A 20,104-nucleotide genomic window follows, 5' to 3' on the forward strand; every position below is an offset into this window, starting at 1 on the left:
TCCATGAGTGCACTGAGATACTGGCTCAGGTGCATGGGGTGCGGGAGGACCTGCAAGATTGTCCGCTCCCCGACACAGAACTCATCTGGTTCACTGATGGCAGCAGCTACGTCCACCAAGGCCAGCGGTATGCAGGAGCGGCTGTAACGTCAGAGACTGAGGTAATCTGGGCGGAACTCTTGTTCTTCTGGGCGGAACATCGGCCCAAAGAGCCGAACTGATAGCACTCACACAGGCCCTCACCCTAGGGGCAGAGAAAAAACTAACAGTATACACGGATAGCCGCTATGCTTTCGCTACTGCGCACATACATGGGGCCATCTACAGAGAGAGGGGACTATTAACAGCCGAAGGCAAAGAAATAAAAAACAAGCAAGAGATCCTAGCTCTATTAACTGCTTTGTGGAAACCAAAGAAATTGGCTATCGTACATTGCCCTGGGCATCAGAAACCAACTACGCCAATTGCTCGAGGCAACTTCTTAGCCGACCAAACCGCAAGGAGCATAGCAAAAGCTCCCAGTCAGCTCCTCGCGCTCCAGCTCCCCGATCCTGGCCCGCGAAATTTGCCATGTTTTCCTGACTATGCCGAACAGGATCGCGAATGGATGGACACGCTTCCCCTAAAACAGGTTAAAAATGGGTGGTGGACTGATATAAACGACCAAACCATCCTGCCAGAGAAATTAGGACGGCAGGTGTTGGAACACATCCACCGGACAACCCACCTGGGTGCCCGGCGAATGATAGACTTAATCAGGCACGCCAAGTTCAGAATCAGGCGCATAGCTGAACTGGCCAGCGATGTCACAACAAATTGCAAAGCCTGCCAACTGAACAATGCTTGCCCCCAAACCCAGACCGCCGCAGGAATTAGGTGTAGAGGAACTAGGCCTGGTATCTATTGGGAAATAGACTTTACTGAGATAAAGCCTGGAAAATATGGGTATCAGTACTTACTTGTCTTTGTAGACACTTTTTCAGGGTGGACAGAAGCGTTCCCAACTAAGAGAGAAACTGCTCAGGTTGTAGCAAAGAAAATTTTGGAAGAAATCCTCCCCAGGTATGGCTTTCCCGTCCAAATAGGGTCAGACAATGGACCAGCCTTAGTTGCTAAGGTAAGTCAGGATTTGGCTTCCATTCTTGGGGCAAATTGGAAATTACATTGTGCTTATAGGCCCCAAAGCTCAGGACAGGTAGAAAGGATGAATCGGACTCTAAAGGAGACCTTAACTAAATTGACCATGGAGACTGGCACTAATTGGGTAGTACTTCTCCCCTATGCTCTGTTCCGGGCCCGAAATACTCCTTACAGACTGGGCCTCACACCATATGAAATCATGTATGGCAGACCCCCAACCCTGGTCCCCAGTCTCAAACCTGAAACTGAAAATGTCTCTGAGCTCCTGTTCTCCTTACAAGCCTTACAGAAAATTCACCAGGAAATTTGGCCCAGACTACGAGAACTGTACGAGGCAGGACCTCCACCGACGCCTCATCCGTTCCAGCCGGGAGACTGGGTCCTAGTCAAGCGCCACCGGCAAGAAACTCTTCAACCCAGGTGGAAAGGACCACTGCAAGTACTCCTGACTACTCCCACCGCTCTCAAGGTAGAAGGCATCGCTTCGTGGATCCACTACACACACGTCAAACCAGTGGACCCAACATCCGACCTTTTCGGGCCGTCTGGAGCACCAGTTACATGGACTGTAAACAAAGCTAAGAACAATCCCTTAAAGCTAACCCTGCGCCGTCATCCCCATAGCCGTAACCATGTCTAGCTTAACTATGCTTTTATGCCTTATGCATCTGACTCTCCTCACTACTGCGCCGTCTAATCCCTATGTCAGGAGGTTCTGGCTCTATGAGAACAAAACTCACCCCGGGGAAACCCCCCAGGCGGGTAAACTGTTAGCTAGTGCAGACTGCCCCCCCTCCGGGTGCAATACTCCAATTTACCTCAATTTCACTAATTTCCAAATTGCCCAACCGGGGATACCCATCATCTGTTTTGAATATGATCAGACTGAATATAATTGTAAGAATTATTGGTGGCACCAGAATGCAGGTTGCCCATACCACTATTGTAAAATGCATTCAGCCAGGGTATGGGACGAATACCCGAGAAAGTCTAACCTCCTCAGGACTCGCTACCCGACAGGGACTCCTAACATATACACTTGGATAATAACAGATCCAGGGCACTCCCGGTGGACATCGCCCCAACATGGGGCAGTCTACTACGATTCCAGTAGTAGCTGGCCTAGTAGCCATCTGTACTTGTGGCGGAGTCTAGTCCAGATTCAACCCTTAATCCATACACAAATCCACAGACAGGAAACCAAGCTATCACAAGACTTGCAGCCCTTCTCCTGGCTAACCCTATTACAAGAAGGGCTAGCATTCGCCAACCTCACCGGTTTAGGCGACCTGTCCTCTTGCTTTATGTGTGCAACCTTAGGAAGACCACCATTAACCGCTGTTCCCCTTTCCTCCCCACCCACAAACTATACAGATTTTAATTCATCAACAGTCACAATACCCGATGTGGCCCTGTACCATGACCCATACCAAGAGAAATATCCCTACTGTTATTCTGCACTTAGCAACAGCCTCTGCAACCAATCGGCTACATACCCTAATAGCCCCATATATGCTCCCCCTGGTGTGTTCTTCTGGTGTAATATGACTCTGTTAAAAACTCTGTCCAAAAGCATCTCTGACAGACAGTTGTGCATCCCTGTTACACTAGTCCCCCGACTGACCCTGCTAACTCCGGCAGAGTTCATAGGCTGGGCAGGGACTGCCCCAACTGAAACTGCGCGACATAGACGAGCAGTTTTTCTACCACTAATTGCCGGAATATCCTTAACCACCTCTGTCATCGCAGCGGGGTTAGCAGGAGGGGCCCTACAACACTCCATGATAGAAAACGACAAGCTGTTACAACAATTCTCTGTTGCTATGGAAGACTCCGCCTATTCCCTAGCCTCCCTTCAGCAGCAGCTCACCTCCCTAGCACAAGTCACCCTTCAAAACCGCAGAGCCTTAGACTTACTCACGGCTGAGAAAGGAGGTACCTGTATGTTCCTCAAAGAAGAATGCTGTTTCTATATAAATGAGTCAGGGTTAGTTGAGGAAAGAGTCCAACGCCTACACAAACTAAGCTTAGAAATGAAAAAGCAACAATTCACTACAGCCGCTAACAATTGGTGGAGCTCTTCAATGTTTTCCCTTCTGGCACCCCTTTTAGGCCCCCTAATGTCTTTACTACTTCTATTCACTATAGGCCCCTGTGTGGTAAATAAAATTTTACAATTTGTCAGAGAAAGGTTTGATACCATCCAACTAATGGTCCTCCGTAGCCATCACCAGCCTCTCCTGCACCCAGAAAGTGAGGCTACATTATAAAACTCTGGAAATCCAAGATTGGACATCCAGTTACTTATGTGAGGGGGAAATGAAAGGACACAAAGATAGATGTGTACCCGCCCCCCCCCCCCGCTACACCCTTTGTTCTGCTCTCTAATCTTTGCACATGCCAGAGATTTCGTAAGTTCTGTGAGTACCTGTTTTTCTGCACGTACCAGAAATTTTGTAAGTTCTGAGGCAAGGTCACAAGATGTGTTTAAGTAAGATAAACTCTTGCTGCCATAAACCTGCTCTCCCGCCTCAAAGGTTGAACCGAAATATCAGAAATGGCGGGAACCAATCATAGTTAGCCAAATCGCCTTGTTCAAACACTAGCCAATCATATATCTGATTTGTATAATTCTATGCCCACTTTTCTTAGACTATATAACACTGCTCGGAGCTCAGTGGGGGAGCTCTCCTGCCCGTCTCGTTTCACGAGCGAGGGAGAGTTCCAGGTTCAAACCTGTAATAAAGATCCTTGCTGCTTAGCTTTGACTCTGGACTCTCTGGTGGTCTTCTTCGGGGAATAAACGGTCTGGGCATAACAATGCCACTGCACTCCAGCCTGGGCAACAGAGCAAGGCTCTGTCTCCAAAAAAAAAAAAAAAAAAAAAAGGCCTAGTCATTGGAAAGGTTGCTGTATGAGCCCCGTGGCTCTGTCAGTATATAATTCATAAACTTATCTTGCTCCCAAGAAGCTGAATGTTTAAACTTAATCTTGTTGAACTCTCTAAAATCCCTCTTAATTAGACATATCTGGTATAAGCCAAAGCATCTAGGCAGATAGGAGTCTTTTTCATGTTAGTATGAATTAATAGGGCTAACTTCCCATATGCTTGATGGAGGTAAATATCCCTGGGAAGAAATGAAGATTTTGACTGAGAGAAAAAAGAAGTCATTTATTGGTGCATGAGACACTGGGAGGTAGGATCCATTTGGATGTCCTGCTGCGGTTGGAGACATGGAAACGAAACAAGAGAACAAAGCATTTGGGTTACTGGGGAAAGAGGAACAAGGACATAGAAAGTTTTGGAGGACAACAAGTGCAACTGCCATCTCTAAACCTTTTTTCTTGGCTCATAGTGACCCTCAGGGAGAAAATGTTCTTTATTCTTTTTTTCTCTCTCTTCCTGCACACTGTGTACTTGAGAATTTAAACTGGTATCAGTAGTAAAATCTAGATATGCTCATGAGTTCAATAAACCATTGGATCCACCTGGGCTTCAAGCTTAATTTATGGCATGGTTTCTTTGGAGAAATGTACTCTCCGTTCTAAACAACCAAAGTAACAAGGACCCTTCTGGGACAGAAGCCATTGGTATATGAGGTGCTGCTCCTATGTACACTCATTCCACATGCAAAAATGATAATTAAGAGCCACTCCATGAAGGCTCTGGCTTAGACTCACTGGAGGCCTGTGTTTGGTGCTGGCCACTCTATCCATGAAACCATATTTAAATGAACCAGAAGAAAGGTTTAAAAAGATGCCTTGGCAGATCTTTTTGAGCAGTGAATATTCGCCCGACAACATCTGTTTCCTTCATTTCAGCTTCTGTTTTGGGGGGTAGCTTAAAACAAGTCTTATGGCGGCATCAAGAGCCATCTGTGTTAAGGGCCCTGCGTTGAGTGCCTTGGTGCACACACACGGTTTCTCTTTTGGGCTTTTGTTACCAGTAAGTCTACCTTGGATACTTATTTTCTTATTTTATTTCCCTTTCTGTGCTGTCACTTTCTTGGTTTTAGTGAAAGAATTAAGCTTGGCCTTTTTGGATTATTCCAGACATTCTTTTCCTGGCATGCAAATGATTGTTGATGTACTCCAGCAGAGAATAATAAAAGCCTCTATCAACAGTCCAGCGAGTGACATTTAAAGGATACTTGAAAGGTTGTCCAATTTCTTGTCTTGTACCTTACCTAACAAAGGCCATCTGGGAATGAGGTATTCCACATAAGTCCAATTTCCAGATAGCAGAAATTTAAGGACCAATTTAAAAAATAGAGAATGTTCTTCTCTTCTAAACTTACACTATTCAGCACAGCTTTGGAAAGGTACTTTAATAATCTTTCTATTCTCTAAACTTCCTCTTCCTTGTATTCCTTATATTCTGTTCCACCCTTTCAAGTCAGTAACCTCAGGGTTAATCACAATCGGAAACTTGCCCCTCCCTCCTTTAAATAACGAGCCTTGTCTTCCTGACAACCTTTTTAAAAGGGAACTTTTCTAATTACTTATTTCTAAGCAGAATCTTTAAAAATGAGATTTATACAAATGCTGACCCTTTGAATATACATGGGCTTACTATAGAATTATAAAAACTTAAGCACTATTCAGAATACCATAGATTCTTAGTAAATGTTTATGAGTCATGGTAGAAGCAAAACACATTGACGTGGATTCTTTCTGAAGTTCAAATTAATTTGATGTTTGGAAATCATATTTCTTTCCGGCTTCACTTGCAAAAATCCAAATGCAATTGTACCAGGGTTTCACCCATTGTGAAGAACTGAGAGATTAATGGCAGACAAGAAGAGAAAAAAGGAAGAAATATTGGCAACATGAGCTGTGTGCTGGCTCCTTCAGGGGTGGCTTTCCATTCCCTTTTCTTTGTTATTTGGTGTCACATGAGAGCCTGAAAAATCCTACATGTAGATAGATGCTGAGACTCGCACTTTCCTACTATATGGCTTACAAACAAATCGAAAGTATGAGGCAGTTTAGCCTAGAAACTGTACAGATATTTTAGGGTTGTGTTAGCTTCTGACATTTTTGTCTTTTTACATTGTGGTACCTAAAAAAGATAGCAATGCTGATTTCATATTTGGCTGAATGTGGGCAAATTGTTTTCCGAAATGCAGCTGCATCCTATCTCCTTCCTTTGGTACTGGCTCTCACTGCCTTGTATTAAAAGCTCCTGGAGACCCTGAAATGGTGGTGTATTAATTTTTATAATTCCCCTAGCGCTTACTACCGTGTCTTTCACGTATTTACTCTATAAATGTTTCTTAAGTGAATGCATTAATGTTTTCATTATTTAGTATATCTGCTCCTTAAATCATAAAAGACATTTTAATTTACTTAAGTATATGTTGATCTGTGTCTGTGAACAGAACAAAAGAAAGATCCTGAATAAGTTTAAATTGGTGTTTAAAAAGTTTTAAAAAGAAGAAAAATGTAAAGTAAAAAGAAAATTAAACAATGAAGCTGAAAACAATGAAATGTTTAAGAGAGTCAAAATAAAAACACAGAAAGAGTAAAATGAAACTAAATCGATTTTCAAGTAAAAGAGTGACTTCCAGGGAGATGCAAGGATGAAAAATGGAAAAATTTAACTAGTTTAAAGAAAATCCACCAAAGAACAAAAAGCACAGCTGATAGACAAATAAAAACAAATGGAGCTTTTACAAATTTGACTTCACTATGTAGGGATTTATTGTTTACCTAGTATCATAGCCTTGGAGGTGAGACTTAAGAAATAAAGCACAGCTCTAAACCCACTCATTTAAACCCTGCTGCCACCTTGACTGTCAGGGTTGATAAGAACCCTAAGTCCAAGTTGTGACTTTTTAAGAATGACTATTTTTAGCTGCATATGAGAATGGGAGAAAGTCCATACAGAAATTTTACATTTTCTCTCTCCTCCATGTGTAAGAGCAAAGATCCCATACATTTTTCATATTTTCTTGTTAAGAACAAGTTATCAACACGAAATTTTGATCTTGCAAAGGCATTCTCTGTATTTTGGCATTACCGTTCTACTGATATTTATCAGCAAATCGATCATATTTGACTTTCTGATACTCACTGCATTTCAGACTTGCTTCAGTGGTCAGTCACATCCTGGGGCAGCTTCATAGAAGCGCTTGTTCATGTCACTATATTTAAGACTGTGTAGGGCCAGGCGTGGTGGCTCACACCTGTAATCCCAACACTTTGGGAGGCCGAGGCAGGCGGATCATGAGGTCAGGAGATTAAGACCATCCTGGCTAACATGGTGAAACTCTGTCTCTACTAAAAATACAAAAAATTAGCTGGGCATGATGGTGGGCACTTGTAGTCCCAGCTCCTCAGGAGGCTGAGGTAGGAGAATGGCGTGAACCCAGGAGGCAGAGCTTGCAGTGAGGCGAGATCATGCCACTGCACTCCAGCCTGGGCGACAAAGCGAGACTCCGTGTAAAAAAAAAAAAAAAGACCATGTCAGTATTTCCATTAAAAGACTTTCTCATTCAGTAGCACTTTTAAATAAGTCATAAAAAATCAAGCCAAACTCAAAGCTGGCATAAAGGGGTCCTTTATTTTTTCTCCTATGTATAAGGAATATAAGCACATAACTCCTGTTAATTCTATATTTAGTTAGGTTTGTAAACACTTTACACACTGACTAGACCAAATGAGATCCAATGATGTTTCCGTGGCCTACGATTAAAAAGAATGTCAAAAAGTTTTTACTGTCTTCAAAAATAACAAGACGTTCTATTTAATGAATATAGAAGTGGTTTCTTTTCCTTCATCTTTTTTTGTTGTTGTTAGTTGCAGTTAGTTTTTTCCCTTCTGCCTCCCTACCTTGTTTCTAAAATTAAGCAGGTATTTTTCTGTGTTAAAATTTGTCTTTTGGATGTAACAGAATTTTTACACAGGGTAAATATGTGCTTTCTTCCATTCCAGAGTTTTGGTACTTTTAACTTTGGAAGACTGATTTCTTGTTTCCCATTATAAATGATATCATTTCTAATTGTGAGTTTTAAGGGAGTGAAAAAATATAATAAACATGTTCACTTTGCCTAATTTCCGTCACAAAATTTGAATATTTTTCTCAGTTTTCAGTTTAAATGAAGGATGGTGTGTTTAAATAACAGCTGCGTAATGAACCTTTTCTCTCTTTCCTCTTTGATGGCATCGTTACCCAATTTCTCTGTTTCATTGTACTAAAGAAGTAAATAGTCAGGGATTTTTGTAAATCCAGCAATCAGCTTTTAAAGGATCTTCCAGATCAATCCCTTATTTCTCAGGTTAGGAAATTGCTTTAGCCTCTGTACAAGGCCCTGAAAATGTTCACTTTTGGCTATGAGTTACTCTGTTGCTTGGAGATGTGATCCTGATCCTTGGTACAGTAAGTCTAACGGGTTTTGGCACCTTCAGGTACTTAAATGACTTTAAAAAATTACTTAAATCATTAGTGTTGAACTTTTGAGAACTTGGAGTAGGTGTGTGTGCATTTCTGAAAGTTTTTCTGTTTTAATAGCTAGAGTGGAAAGGTTTTTCCACAAGTTGATACTATAAATTGTCGGCTGTAATAGCCATATAGTACCTAGGGATCATCTTTGATGGAAATAGAAATGTTTGCAGAAGATCCCACACAGTTAATATTGGTGGCCAAAGGTTTCTGTGGTGTGTGTGTGTGTGTTGTTGTTGTAGTAGTAGTAGTAGTAGTAGTAGTAGCAGCAGCAGCAGCAGCAGGAGTAGTAATAGAAATTGAACATAGTTGGAAAAACAAGGTCGCTTTGGAAGACGATCGGTGGCATCTCCCCTCCACCTTGTACATAACACTGGAGACATTGAAGTTATTACCAGGAAGTGGCCAGAAATAATTAGAGGGATAATGACCAAGTTGGAAAGTGGTTTTGAGGAGATTGTATTAGTCTCAGTTTGAAGCAGCAACACCACTCTCTACTTTCAACAGTTTGGAGCCTTCCCCAAAGTCAGTCAGTAACTGTTTTTCCAAGCCCAATGAGAGGTAATGCAGGGTGAAATTCACTTTTAGCATTTGCTCAGGTCACGCACCTAGGAAAAGCAAAATTGAAGTTTAGACTTAACTGTCTCACGGATTTGGGCAGTTCCTTAGCAGCGGGCCATGATTCTCTTAAACGCTTTTTTTCACGTCTTCCCAAATTGGTGGACTGCAGATAGGCGTAAAAACTGCTTCTTGCTCACTGACTTCAGTGCTTTTGAGTATCTTTGATACAGTGATGAAGATGTACATCTTTTACACACTATGTTCACTTTTTGGTCCTATTACACACACACAGAGTTTTGCCTTTGATCGATTTTCATTTAAAGATAACATTCTTTTACAATAGCAATTTAGAGAGGAATATTTTAGTAATACAAAATTAAAATGGAAAAACAGAACTCAAATGAAAATGAAACCTTTTAAAATGCTGAAAGGTGATCAGAGACAACCATTCATAAAGTGGTATTTCCAAGAAACAGCTTGCGCCGTAAATTTTCACATAGTTGCCTGTGAGAATTACTAAATTACAATGAGCTGAGATTACACAACTGCACTCCAGCCTGGCTCTATCTCAAAAATAAAAAAAAGATGTAAAGAGGGTAGCTTTGAGAAGACCTCCCAGACTGTGAAGATAAAGGACAAGTAGGTAAAAATGATGGATTTAAGGAACTGGAAAAACGAAATTTAAGATTTGAAAAGTTAAAATCACCAGTATAGTAGGATGAACATATACATACCTTTAAAACATCTGGAGAACATAAAACCCAACAAAATATATGCAATATTATAAGAAAAAAGAGATAGCAAAGAATAATTTAAAAAACATAAAGAATATATACATTATGATAAACGTGAAACCAATTTTTTGACTTGACATGTAAATAAACATGTTAGTCAATTAAATGAAAAAGACTCTCAGATTAGGCTTTAGAAAACATGGGTTTTACAAATGAAGCCAAAAGTAAAATAACACACGTAGATTAAAAATATACAGGATGGCCGGGCGCGGTGGCTGACGCCTATAATCCCAGCACTTTGGGAGGCCCAGGCGGGTAGATCACAAGGTCAAGAAATTGAGACCATCCTAGCCAACATGGTGAAACCCCGTCTCTACTAAAATGCAAAAAAATTAGCCGGGCGTGGTGGCGGGCGCCTGTAGTGTCAGTTACTCGGAAGGCTGAGGCAGGAAAATTGCTTGAACCCAGCAGGCTGAGCTTGCAGTGAGCCGAGATTGTGCCACTGCACTCCAGCCTGGCGACAGAATGAGACTCCATCTCAAAAAAACAAAACAAAAACAATTACAGAGTAATGTAGTAGACTGAGAGGAGAGATTTGAGAGGTGGTTTAGTGAGGTAATCCATAGTTTCTGATAATGAATTGGCACCCAATCAGTTTATTTATTTCGAGGTGGAGTCTTGCTCTGTCGCCCAGGCTGGAGTGCAGCAGAGCGATCTCGGCTTACTGCAAGCTCCGCCGCTTGGGTTCAAGTGATTCTCCTGCCTCAGTCTCCTGAGTAGCTGCAACTACAGGCTCCCGCTACCACGCCCGGCTAATTTTTTTGTATTTTGGTAGAGACGGGTTTTCACCATGTTGCCCATGCCAGTTTGGACCTCCTAGGCTCAAGTGATCCGCCTCACTCAGCCATCCAAAGTGCTGGGATTACAGGCATGAACCATGGCGCCTGGCCCAATGTATTAATCAGAAAGGAATAAATTGGCCTGGCTCAGTGGCTCACGCTGTAATCCCAGACTTTAGAAGGCCGAGTGAGGTGGATCACTTGAGCCTAGGAGTTCCAGCTCCTCTGAAGGCTGAGGTAGGAGGCTTGCTTTAATCCCAGGAGGTTGAGGTGGCAGTGAGCTATGATGATGTGTCCCGAATTGATGGCTTCTTGGTCTCACTGACTTTCACTGACTTCAAGAATGAAGCTGCAGACCCTTGTGGTGACTGTTACAGTTCTTAAAGATGGTGTGTCAACAGTTTCTTCCTTCTGGTGGGTTCATGGTCTCACTGACTTCAGGAGTGAAGCTGCAGATCTTCGTGGGGAGTGTTACAGCTCTTAAATGCGGTGCATCTGGAGTTGTTCCTTTTCCCGGTGGGTTCGTGGTCTCGAGGGCTTCAGGAATGAAGCTGCAGACCTTTGCACTGAATGTTACAACTCATAAAGGCAGCATGGACCCAAAGAGTGAGCAGCAGCAACAGTTACTGCAAAGAGCAAAACAACAAAGCTTCCACTGGGTGGAAGGGAACCCCAGCCAGTTGCCGCAGGCTGGCTAGGGCAGCCTGCTTTTATTCCCTTATCTGACCCCACCCACATCCTGCTGATTGGTCCATTTTGACAGAGTGCTGATTGGTGTATTTACAAACCCTGAGCTCGACACAGAGTGCTGATTAGTGTATTTACAAACCCTGAGCTAGACAGAGTGCTGACTGGTGTATTTACAAACCCCAAGCTAGACACAGAGTGCTGATTGGTGCCTTTACCATCCCTTAGCTAGACATAAAATTTCTCCAAGGCCCCACTAGATTCAGGAGCCCAGCTGGCTTCACCAAGTGGATCCCATACTAGGGCCCCAAGCGGAGCTGCCTGCGAGTCCCACACTGTGCACCCATACTCCTCAGCCCCTGGGGGGTTGATGGGATCCAGCAATGGGGAGCAAGGGGCAATGCTCGTTGGGGAGGCTCCAGCTGCACAGGAGCACATGGTGGTGGGGAGTTTGGGCATGGTGGGCTGCAGGTCCTGAGCCTTGCCCTGCAGGGAGGCAGCTGAGACCTGGCAAGAACTCCAGCACAGCGCAGGCGGGCAGGCACTGCTGGGGGACCCAGCGCACCCACCACAGCTGCTGGCCTGGGTGCTAAGCCCCTCACTGCCCTGGGCCCCCGGTGCAGGCTGGCCGCTCGGAGCAGGGGGCCTGCCGAGCCCGCTCCAGTGCCCCTCAAAACTGGCGCCAGACTGTGAGAGCTGCGGCGCAACCCCGGTTCCCGCCGGCGCCTCTCCCTCCACACCTCCCGGCAAGCTGAGGGAGCCAGTTCTGGCCTCAGCTAGCCCAGAGAGGGGCTCCCACAGTGGCAGCTTGCAGTGGCAAGCTGAAGTGTTCCTCAAGCGCCACCAGAGTGGACGCTGAGGCTGAGGAGGCACTGTGAGGGCTGCTAGCACATTGTCACCTCTCAATGATACTGCTGCACTCCAGACTGGGCAACAGAGCGAGACTCAGTCTCAAAAAAAAAAAAAAAAAAAAAAAGAATGTAGCTGGATGCAGTGGCTCACACCTGTAATTCCAGCACTTTGGGAGGCTGAGGCAGGCAGATCACCAGGTCAGGAGATCAAGACCACCCTGGCCAACATGGCAAACAAAACCCTGTCTCTACTAAAAATACAAAAATTAGTTGGGCGTGGTGGCAGGTGCCTGTAATCCCAGCTCCTCAAGAGCCTGAGACAGGAGAATCGCTTGAACCGAGGCAGAGGTTGCAGTGAGCTGAGATCACACCACTGTACTCCAGCCTAGGCCACAGAGCAACAGAGCGACAGAGCGAGACAAAACAAAACAAAAAAAGTAAATAAAATTGCTAAATCAAGGAATAGCTTGACAGTGTATTATTGAGAGAAATAGAGGCAACAGTTAGCAGACACCAATATTCACTTAGTGGGAACTCCAGGTGTTCCCTGGACAGGAGGCCGCAACTTTTCCAAAAGAAATCTATTATTGACTACCAAAGAAAAAAATGCATTGTAGGTTTGTTACAATATACAAATATCTAAACTTTATATAGCCACGACCATATTCTAGGACTCTTCTAAGCCTTTTCCTGCTCTGAAATAGCTACTATTGTTACCTCCATTGTAGAGAAAACAGATGCCAGAGTTTGTTGTGGAAGGACCATGGAAACTGACTATGAAATTGACTTGTTGTGTTTCAGACTTAAAGGTTCTTCCTGCTCTGCTCCTTGCATTGCCACATTTTAGTTATTAACATGCCTCTTAAAATACTGGTCCTTTTGGCCGGGTGCGGTGGCTCAAGCCTGTAATCCCTGCACTTTGGGAGGCCGAGACGGGCGGATCATGAGGTCAGGAGATCGAGACCATCCTGGCTAACATGGTGACACCCCGTCTCTACTAAAAAATACAAAAAACTAGCCGGGCGCGGTGGCGTGCGCCTGTAGTCCCGGCTACTCGGGAGGCTGAGGCAGGAGAATCGCTTGAACCCGGGAGGCGGAGCTTGCAGTGAGCTGAGATCTGGCCACTGCCCTCCGGCCTGGGCGACAGAGCGAGACTCCGTCTCAAAAAAAAAAAAAAAAAAAAAAAAAAAAAAATACTGGTCCTTTCTATATTTGGAGGGACTCCTCTTCCAATTTGAAGTTTTTTTCTTGCATTAAGCAGTTGGTCAGACTAAGATCATCTGCGTTTTATGTCAGTTTAAGTACCTCTTAGATATTGTTCAGCTAGGAATGTAAATATGAGCTTACATTGTGTATAAAAGGAAAGAATAGCTGCCGACAACCATTTTTGTCTCATAATACAAATACAAATCAATCTGTTATTGGAAATGCAGGCTGGGAGGGGAGGGAAAAGCAGAGAGAAAAGCCCCATCTCTACTTGGAGTTCAGCACTGGGTCTCTCTTCTCTTCCACCTTCCTTCTCACAGCTGTCACAGTGACAAGCACACGGGGCTGCCTTTTAGTGACACCTGCTGCGACAGACCTGGCAGAAGGGAAATGTATAGTTTTTAAGTTTGGAAATTCTTTGTAGTTTCATTATTTTTCCAGGAAATGAGTGAGATATTTTTTGCTGCTGTTACCTGATTTTTGTTTGTTTTTTGAGCATAAACAAAACTTAATGGATCCCCAAATCCACTAACTCAGTCCTTCTTTGGCAATATACCTTTTTCTGATTTCTAGACTTTGATATTTTTAACACACTAATTATTTAAAAATTTATAAAAGTACCACAAAAGCAGCAAATTAAATTTGAAACCTTACTTAGCAATACCGTCATCTCAAATCATCAATAACATTTTGGCATATTTTATTTTAAAATGAATTTTAGCATGGTTTAGTTGTATTTATTATCTCTGTATCAATACACTTTTCCTATGCCATTACTTTTCTGAATATAATTTTAGTGTGTGAATAATACTAAATCTTACATACTTGCTGTAGTTGACATGTTACCTTGTACGGCATTTAGATTATTTTCAACTACTTAGTATTCTAAAAACCAGTTATTCTAATATCATTATTAGAATAATATTACTATATTATTATTGCAGCAATAAGGTGTTTTTAGAATAAATATCCTATTGCTCATTTAACTTGATTGGATCTATGCATGGACAATTATGTTGGGAACATAGAATGTAACTGGCCCTGTTTCAACCCCTGAGACGTGGCCCTCAGTTCAGGGAAGAGAGGAGTTCTCTATTGGGCTGATAATGCAAAACTCAGAAACACTGTCTTCTTCTTTACCCAGTGTTTTACAAAACCAGAAGTAAGATGTGGGTGTGACTGGTAAAGGCAAGAGCATGTATATTAAATGCAAAAGCAGCCTGAGACATTTTATTCACAGATAGGCAAGGCTTGACTCCCTGATTTTATAATTATTTGGTATTAATCTACTATGTCATTAGTAAATAACATCAATTATCGTAAGAAAGAAATAATTGATGGAATTTAAAGAAAATCAGCTTTCCTTTATTTTTATTATTCTACCTAGAAGTATTATATCTAATTAAAATAATGATTTTAAAATTATCCTATCAAGTGTCACATCAAACTAAAATCCATTGTATTCAATTTCTCAACTGAGAAATTGTATTCAATTGTATTCAATTTCTTTACTGAAAAATTAACATGAAAGCAATCATATAGCATTTAGAATTTAATAAATATTTAGAGAAACTAAACGCCATAGTTAGATTTTCTTGTTAAATGTTTCTCTTGCTTTTCTTCTCTCAGTATGGATTATGGCTCATTGCTTCTATTGAACACGGCACAATTCAAATATTAATACAGCTCCTTTACTGGCTTTCCTTATAAAAGTTGTAAATCTCAGAAATGAACAAGCTTACCTCCCTAGTTATTTATTAAAAGTTACAAGTCACTTTTTTTAACTTCCCAGTAAACTTAGAGGGGTATATTTTGTATTTATGTTTACTATGTCTTTTATAAAGAAGATACCTAATGATTAGAAAGTTAGAACTTAATTTTCTGAAGGATTGAGCCACGCTTGTTGAACTTGTGTGTTTGTGGGTGGCACGCTATGTCTTCAGCAGACCTGGTACCTACTGCTTGATCTAGAACATCTTTTCTTCCACCTGCCTTTTCAGTTTTTATTTCAGCAGATGTGGGTGGTTTGTGGCTGATTGAAAATAGAATAGGCTACAAAAGCCCCTCCTGTTTGCTGTTGAAACTGCCGTTTGAATTACCCTTACATTATGAATTGACTGTTAATTATCACATTTTGTAAGAGAATATCCTGATCTGCTTTGCATGTGAGGCTCTCCCAGTAATAAACAAAGAAGCATAATTAAACAAGATTTTAATATCTCGGTACCCTGTAAGAAATTCAGATACAATTCAAGCCATCTTGGAAATTTGAGGTTGTATTCTGCTGTCCTCTCTGTTGCGGTCATTGTCCAATGAGCCTTCAAATGACATAGTAGAGGTCAACTGATAGTCTATTGTTATTCATTTATACACAGGTATATATGGTGTGTGTATGTAAATATATATATATTCATTGTGTGCATACATGTGTACATACATACATATAGAGGTAATAGAAGTTTTCATTTTTTTTTTTTTTTGAGATGGAGTCTTGCTCTGTCACCCAGGCTGGAGTGCAGTGGTGCGATCTCAGCTCACTGCAATCTCCACCTCCCAGGTTCACGCCATTCTCCTGCCTCCCGAGTAACTGGGACTACAGGTGCCCGCCACCACGCCTGGCTAATTTTGGCTAATTTTTTTGTATTTTTAGTAGAGACGGAGTTTCACTGCGTTAGCCAGGATGGTCTTGATCTCCTGACCTCATGATCTGCCTGCCTCGACCTCCCAAAGTGCTGGGATTACAGGCGTGAGCCACCACACCCGGCCTTCATTGTTTTTTAAAATATTTTTTTACCCAACTTAACAATGATTCTATTGTATTTATTTATTGATTATAAATATCACATTTATATAAATTTATATCAGTGAGAATTTTCAAGTAATTGAAATTGGAATTGGATTTAGGCTTTCATTTTTTTTGAAATTTCCTGTTAAAATTACGTGATCTTCTAAAAACACTAGCTTAAAATATTCAAGTCCCATTAAAAAAATCATAGAGGACAAAAATGGAGTGTATCTTTATGAGTCACAGGTTTTTATTTTACTTTAATAATTCTTAAAATAATATGTTTTCCATGAGACATTTTATAATGCCTTCTTTAAAGTTTCAAAATCTCAAATGCAGAAAGAACAGCTTTTAAATATCCTACATATTTAAACCATTTATTTATGCAACAATCCCATAGATGCGAAAGTACTACTAATAAACAAATACCCTAAGCCAAATTAAATAAATGTATACAACATTTATTAAACACTTGAATTTCAAGAAGGCCATTTAGTAAAATGCTTGCATTAGAAGATCTGCCAGAGGTAAAAATCTGTTTTTTTATTGTAAAATTCACACATTAAATTCACACATTATAATTATATTCGGAAAAGTAATGACATAGGAAAACAGTTTACATTTACAGTAAAAATTCACTCTAGAGTGAATGGAGATCAGATTTATTTAAAGAAATTATTTCTTTTACAGTTGCTTTTCTGTGTTTAGTTTTGAAATTATCATCTTCATGCAAAGTATTTAGCACAGTGCCTGGCAGATAGAAAAAGTTAGCTATTATTTCTAATTCTTCGCCATGCTCAGGCATAATCTTCTCAAATCCAGAGATAATTTTGTAACTTCAGCTAGTTGCAGTTACAAAATGTTGAAATATTTTCCCAAAGAAAATACACAAATGAAACCTTAAAAATACAAGGACTGCAGTTTCCCATACACAGCAATAATCCTGTGTGCTACAGGGTGATGACTTTCGATCTGTGAATTTGGGAATTATCAAAATAAATTATTTTAAAGGTAATTTATACCTGATGAAAATGTTGTAATTTAAAAATGAAACTCTAGGCTTAAATTCCAAGAGTATACAAACAAATCAGTTGTAGAAAACACAGTGTTGGAAAGAAGTAACTGATGACTTCTAGTCTTCCACAGTGGTCATTAATATATCTAATCTTATTCTTGGCATTGATTAAAACCATTTTTTAATAAAATTTTGACTTCAAATGTTAGGGTTAAGTGTTTTTGTTAAAAACTCATCAACAGGATGAGCGCGGTGGCTCATGCCTGTAATTCTAGCCACTTGGGGAGGCTAAGGCGGGTGGATCACCTGAGGTCAAGAGTTCAAGACCAGCCTGGATAACATGGCGAAACCTGGTCTCTACTAAAAATACAAAAATTAGCCAGGTGCAGTGGAGGGCGCCTGTAGTCCCAGCTACAGGAGAGGCTGAGGCAGAAGAATCGCTTGAACCCAGCAGGCGGAGGTTGCAGTGAGCCGAGATCGAGCCATTGCACTCCAGCCTGGGCAATAGTGCAAAAACTCTGTGTCAAAAAAAAAAAAAAAAAAAGAAAGAAAGAAAAAAATGAAAGTATAGTAAATTATGAAAGAGAGAATAAGCATCTTCAGCAATAAAAATAATAAAAATATCCTCCACAACTAGAAAACAATAACTCTTAGGTTGTTAAAATATTTTATATGTTATAATGTAAATAAGACACCCTCAGTATATATGCAGAAAATATTACATTAGTATAGGAAACAGCTGTGATCATATATAAACTGGAGAAATGCTAATCAGAAATAGGTTTATCAATTAGAAGAGAGAAGAAATTTTTATTTGAGCAAATGTACAGTCTATAATTTAAAAGTACACAATTTTTAATTAAATATATTTATTCAAATATAAAAATAAAAGCTTATAAATAGGCCAAAATAAATATTGCTAGTTTATAATCAGGTTCATAGGAACTAAAACAGAGTAATTTGATGAGAGAGTGTGCAAATAATTATGTCATTTTAGTAAAACTATCTAACAGTGTACCTTTCAAATTAAAAATATACTTTTTTTTTGGTTTTTTTTTGAGATGGAGTCTCGATGTCTTGCCCAGGCTGGAGTGCAGTGGTGCAATCTCGGCTCACTGCAAGCTCCACCTCCCAGGTTCATGCCATTCTCCTGCCTCAGCCTCCCAAGTAGCTGGGACTACAGGCACCTGCCACCATGCCTGGCTAATTTTTTTTGTATTTTTAGTAGAGATGGGGTTTCACCATGTTAGCCAGGATGGTCTTGATCTGCTGATCTCGTGATCCACCCACCTCAGCCTCCCAAAATGCTGGGATTACAGGAATGAAAAATATACTTCTTTTTTAAAGGACAAAAAATTATTGTGCTTCATATTTTTAAATTTATGCTTCTTGTAGTACAGTTTGAAGTCAGGTAGCATGGTGCTTCCAGCTTTGTTCTTTTGGCTTAGGATTGTCTTGGCTATATGGGCTCTTTTTTTGTTCCATGTGAAATTGTGTCCGGAATTGGTGGGTTCTTGGTCTCACTGACTTCAAGAATGAAGCTGTGGACCCTCACGGTGAGTGTTACCGTTTTTAAAGATGGTGTGTCCGGAGTTTGTTCCTTCTGATGTTCAGATGTGTCTGGAGTTTCTTCCTTCTGTTGGGTTTGTGGTCTCACTGACTTTAGGAGTGACACTACAGACCTTCGCCCTGAGTGTTACAGCTCATAAAAGCGGTGTGGACCCAAAGAGTGAGCAGCAGCAAGATTTATTGTAAAGAGCAAAAGAACAAAGCTTCCACAGGGTGGAAGGGGACCTGAGCAGGTTGCCACTGCCGGCTCCAGCAGCCTGCTTTTATTACCTTATCTGACCCCACCCACATCCTGCTGATTGGTCCATTTTACAGGGTGCTGATTGGTGCGTTTATCCCTGAGCTAGACACAGAGTGCTGATTGGTGCCTTTACAATCCTTTAGCTAGACACAAAAGTTCTCTGAGTCCCCACTAGATTAACTAGACACAGAGCATTGACAAACCTTGAGCTAGACACAGAGCATTTATAAGACAACAGATTAACTAGACACAGAGCATTTACAAACCTTGAGCTAGACACAGGGTGCTGATTGGTGTTTACAATCCTTTAGCTAGACATAAAAGTTCTCCAAGTCCCCACTTGACTCAGGAGCCCAGCTGGCTTCACCTAGTGGAACCCACGCTGCTGGGGCCACAGGCGGAGCTGCCTGTCAGTCCTGCCTGCCTCAGGCCTGCACTCCTCAGCCCTTGGGCGGTCAATGGGACTGGGCACCACAGAGAAGGGGGTGGCGTCCATTGGGGAGGCTACGGCCTTGTGGGAGCCCACCAGTGGGGGGGATTGGGCATGGCGGGCTGCAGGTCCGGAGCCCTGCCCTGCACGGAAGCAGCTGAGACCGGGAGGGAATTCGAGCATGGCCTGGGTTGGCCGGCACTGCTGGGGGACTGCAGCTGCTGGCCCGGGTGCTAAGCTCCTGACTGCCAGGGACCAGCGGCATTGGCCTGCCGTTCCAAGTGCAGGGTCTGCCGAGCCCACGGCCAACGGGAACTTGCACTGCCCCACGAGCCCTGCAGGCAGCCCGGGTTCCCACCCCGCGCCTCTCCCTCTACACCTCCCCATAAGCAGAAGGAGCCGGCTTCAGTCTCTGCCAGCCCAGAGAGGGGCTCCCACAGTGCAATGGCAGGCTGAAGGGCTCCTCAAGCACCACCAGAGCAGAGGTCGAGGCTGAGGAAGTGCCAGAGCAAGCGAGGGCTGCTGGCACATTGTCACCTCTCAAAATTTAAAGTAGCTTTTTTCTAATTCTTCAATGGTAGCTGGATGAAGATAGCATTGAC

At 42.0% G+C, this 20,104-nt stretch overlaps 1 protein-coding gene across 1 annotated transcript in view; it reads left to right on the plus strand.

Moving 5' to 3' along the window:
* Positions 1 to 8,748, plus strand: part of ERVFC1 (Endogenous retrovirus group FC1 Env polyprotein) — a 32,455-nt gene extending 23,707 nt beyond the window's left edge. Inside the window, exon 2 of the mRNA XM_037983415.2 lies at positions 1,422 to 8,748. Within this exon, the coding sequence (XP_037839343.1) occupies positions 1,773 to 3,410 (1,638 nt within the window). The 5' untranslated portion in view covers positions 1,422 to 1,772 and the 3' untranslated portion in view covers positions 3,411 to 8,748. The remainder of the gene's footprint in view (positions 1 to 1,421) is intronic.
* The last annotated feature ends 11,356 nt before the right edge of the window (positions 8,749 to 20,104 follow it).

The sequence above is a fragment of the Chlorocebus sabaeus genome, chromosome 9 (assembly GCF_047675955.1).
Source record: "Chlorocebus sabaeus isolate Y175 chromosome 9, mChlSab1.0.hap1, whole genome shotgun sequence".
In the NCBI taxonomy this organism is placed as follows: domain Eukaryota; kingdom Metazoa; phylum Chordata; class Mammalia; order Primates; family Cercopithecidae; genus Chlorocebus; species Chlorocebus sabaeus.